The sequence below is a fragment of the Ceratotherium simum genome, chromosome X (genome assembly GCF_057802395.1).
Source record: "Ceratotherium simum simum isolate JZ-2026a chromosome X, ASM5780239v1, whole genome shotgun sequence".
NCBI classification, from domain to species: domain Eukaryota; kingdom Metazoa; phylum Chordata; class Mammalia; order Perissodactyla; family Rhinocerotidae; genus Ceratotherium; species Ceratotherium simum.
In genome coordinates, this window is record NC_141940.1 from 24,072,086 (window position 1) to 24,076,089 (window position 4,004).

The window sequence follows — 4,004 nt, forward strand, 5'->3', positions numbered from 1 at the left end:
GTGGCACTTTCTTGTCATAGTGAATTTGTTATGGATTGCTGTAATTGTGAGTAAAGTCTTTCTGAGCGTTTATTGGAGCTACTTCCTTTGAGAAGGAAAACGTATCCTGTCCTGCTGTCACTTACCACACCTTTTGGCAACTCTCCAGAGATGCAGCACTGCTGTTGACACAACAGCTTGATTTCTTGTCAAAATATCTTTTAACATCTGGCTCAGAAGATATTTTTGATGACTATAAGCATGCCCAACTCCTCTGTTCATTAAGGCTGAAAATTCAATAAGTGTTTGGTGCACTGGGACTAAGCCACCTCATAGTGAGCAGCTGTCAAATGATTTGCTGAATACTTCTGCTCAACCCACCACAGTGAAGTGATGAAATTGTACCAGCTTCAGGACATAGACAGAGTGAGCGGAATTTAAGCAAGCACTATACAGATGTTCCTTCTAAGCCTTGCACTACCACTTGTAAATTTAGAACAATCTATTATGAAACAAAAGGAGAAAAAGAAACTTCATGGATCCATGTGCCCTTTTTGTTCTGAGTATGTAGTAGCCCTTTGTTCAGATAATGGGTGAAGGGATCAGCCCCGTTTCACCTTCTCCCTGGACTTTTATTTAGCCAGCCCTATATATACTATGTACTTAGCAACAGTGAAATGTTGAGAGGCAAACACTAGTACATGTTTGAAACAATGGTCTAGAACTCTCCCATCTTCTCTGCCCCTTTTCTTTCCTGACCTTTCAGCCTGGTTCTGTCTCTAACTGGTTGCAAAATGTTGACTCTGTTACTCTCACCTCAGTCTCATCTGGCTACTTTTACTGTTTGTTTGTGCATTTTTTCTATTATCTGGACTTCGGTTTACCTTTATGGACCTTATCTTAATTTACCCATCCTGCTCTGAGCAACCCCCATAGCCTTAGGTAGGTAGGAATCCCCCACCCTAGACTTGGCCAAGTCTAGCAAGAACCCAAGGGCCGCTCCCCACAGTCACACAGCTGCAAGCCAGTGGTAGGGATTAAGCTACTTAGAAAACACTGGCACATTACTGTTTTAACTTCTTAAAGGTAGAAAACAAAATCCAAGGTTTAGACTCCAAGAGTGGCATTTTAAAAAATAATTCACAATATTCAAACTTTAGAATCTTTATTAAATCTCCAAGTATGTAAGGCACGTTAGTGCTAAACAGAGTGTAAGAGGTAAGGGGTTTCAAAGTTAAAACATAAATGAAAAACTCTCACTTCTTTCCCCAACCCTTTTGTTTCCTCCTTTTTTGCCATCAGTTGTTCTCTCTGTTTGAGGATGCAGGAGCTGGCATGCCCCAGGAATGGAAATTGGCAAAATAAGAAGGCAGTGGAGGACCAAATATTGGGGGAGGAGCAAAAGGGATAGGCATAGCGAGGAATGGACTGAAACTCGGAGGTCGAGGAGGGATAAAGCAATGAGCAGTAGCACAAGAAGGTAAACCTGGAGTACTGGAAGACAAGGGAATAGGCCTTGGCTGGTTCTCCACCGGGTGCTGCCGGCCTCCCAGTGGGAAAGAAACGTGGGCCAGCCTTTCCTTGCTGGCCATTCTCTGCTTTCCTGGAGGCAGCTCCATCATTATCCCCGATCTAAGGGTGGGGATGTGTGGAGGTCCTCTTATTTGTGGGCCTCTGGATGGAAAGAGCCCTTGACCTCGTGGCAAGGCCACATATAACCTTGCATTACTGCCACCTCTCTCAATGCCCCCATTGCTGACCCTTGTCCCCCCTATCATCAGTGCAGAAAGGCCGCCAGAGAATTCCTGGGACACATTAATAGAATCCTGTCCCCTCTGCCTCCCACCTGCCAGCCCCTCAGAACTATTTACTTCTGCTGTTGCTAAGGACTCTTCCGCAACAGCAGGTGGTGGCCCATACTGGTGTTTGAGAGCTCTGGAACTGTTGACAGGAATGCAGGATCTTGTTCTCTCCAAGGGGTGCTCCAGTTGCTCTCCTGCCAGATGGTTCAGCACATTGAAGGGAGGTCTCAGCGAGACGTGAGGGTGGCCCCAGGACTCGGCATCATCCTTCAGCGTGGAACTCGGACACTGGAGGAGCACATCGGGGTGCAGTTTCTGGTTCCCATGTTCATCTGCAGCTACTGCTATGGGTGAAGGGACGTGCCCTCCAAGGCTTGCAAAAACAGAAATGAATAAGTTAATAAAAATGGAAATAGAGTGACCAGAAAATATCTGAAATATGTGATTGATTGAACTCGCTGGAATACACCAGGGGAAAAGGGAGAGCCCTATCTCCTCCCACGTGTAGTCAGCAAGCACTTCTTTAGCCCACTTGCCCCTTAACAGGCAGCCTCTTTAGCACCCGCTTCGCTTCAGCTTTTCCCTTCATGGCTGACCTGTGACTCCACCCCATTTTCCATTTCCCCACCTTCTCAAGGAAGCAAGGAAGCCTTAAGGACCCAGATAGCTTCCTTAAACGCTGCAGTGTGCAGGCACGCCATAGGAAACACCAGTGCTTTCAGTTCCAGTAGGATCTATGATCCAATAAGCCCAGCTTTCAGATTCTGGAAGGAGTGTTCTGGAAAGTCTTGAGAGGGAGAACATTTGTTTTTTTCTCCACGGAAGTCGAAGAAAGGTTAGTCATGTTAACAAACACTCCAATTTGTTTCTCTTTATGAAGCGTCATTCAACGTTTACACCATATTTTATTAAAATTTTCTTTCATTCAATCCATACCACACCATAGAATATGAATTTCCTCATGTTGAAGCCCCACTGTTTAGACTAAGGATTTGCAACTTTTATTTCAAAATTACATTTTAAAATCGCCATTTTTAAATCCAGTATTCTTAGTACCTGAGTTTATATCATTCAAGTCTTGTCTGTGATTCTGTCCCGCACCACCTCCAAAACACTAGCCCCTGTCCCGGTTACACAGGAAAACAATTCAAACTGCCTCTTGCCTTCAAAATTAAACAGTTGTACTCAGTTTTGTACTTACACATTTTCAGTACAAGACATGGAGCTATTTGATCAGGAAAGTCTTCCAGAGGTGATGAAGAAAACCAGCTGAATGCCTACCCAGGCCAACTCAGTCTGAAGAAATGACCCCTGCTGCTGCCTTAGAGCAGCTTGGCAAGTGGAATGAAGCCAGGGACCAATTGCTTCTTTCTAGATTTGGAGTTCTCTTTCTGAGGTTACCAGTTGCTAGGGAAGGGAGGGAGAAAAGGAGGAGGGAGGGGGAGGGGATAAACCTGTGACACAGCTTTGAAGCTACATGTAAGATTCCTTTTTGCAGAGCAGAAGATGGATGGTAAAAGCATTTGCTACATTAACCCTGTTGCAGGCCAGTTGGAAAAACCAATCATTTCAAGAAGATTTTAGAAGAATCACGGAGAGATGGTCTTTGGTTAAGAGTTATTTCTGATGTTTTAGTTAGAAAAAGTAGTTGTCGAATCTCCTCTTGGAGTTTGGGAACACAAACGTTGAGAAGAGTACCATGCCTAAGCTTGTAATTTAAATTTCCAGTATTGGGGATGCATACTGTTAACTTGGTGGGGATCAGAGGTTTGGGGGGTTAAATTGCTTTTTAATCTGCATCTCGCTTGTGAAGATGAAACAAAATAGTACTATAAAAAATCTCTCCAAGGATCATATTGGCTTTTATTTTTTAGCCCCTCAATTTGCAGTTCTTTCTTTCATCCTACCTGTTGGCTCTGTGTGGGTGTGTGTGTGTGTGCATGAATGCATATATTTATATATTTCCTGTAATAGAGCTCTGGAAACTTCTCTACGAGTGGAATAGGAGAATAAAAGGCATAACAGGTATTATAAATTTACAAATATTAGTTCAGATTTTGCCTTTAACTTTTTTGCATAAGGCACTTTCTGTTCTTCCAGCCTAAATTTCATCCCTCTCCCCCACTTTAAACAAATATCCTTCCCCAGTTTTTATTTTCTGCCATTGATCTACAGATTAATTGCTCTGAAATTACAATGACCATCCCCTCATAGAAGGTTATT

The 4,004-nt window shown here is 43.5% G+C and overlaps 1 protein-coding gene across 1 annotated transcript; it reads right to left on the bottom strand.

Annotated features, from left to right (window-relative positions):
• Positions 1-1,159: 1,159 nt before the first annotated feature.
• PRR32 (proline rich 32) lies at positions 1,160-3,027 on the bottom strand. The gene is made up of 2 exons (XM_087426738.1): positions 2,983-3,027; positions 1,160-2,154 (listed from the first exon to the last, which is right to left on the bottom strand). Exons 1-2 carry the CDS (start codon positions 3,000-3,002, stop codon positions 1,278-1,280), a joined length of 897 nt encoding a protein of 298 aa, XP_087282864.1. The 5' UTR covers positions 3,003-3,027; the 3' UTR covers positions 1,160-1,277.
• Between the last annotated feature and the right edge of the window lie 977 nt (positions 3,028-4,004).

Coding starts and splice junctions, on each gene's coding strand:
- PRR32 (XM_087426738.1), bottom strand. CDS start 3,002: ATGTCTTGTACTGAAAATGT. Junction 2,155..2,982: donor ATGTCTTGTACTGAAAATGT/GTAAGTACAAAA, acceptor TGTTTTTGCAAG/CCTTGGAGGGCACGTCCCTT.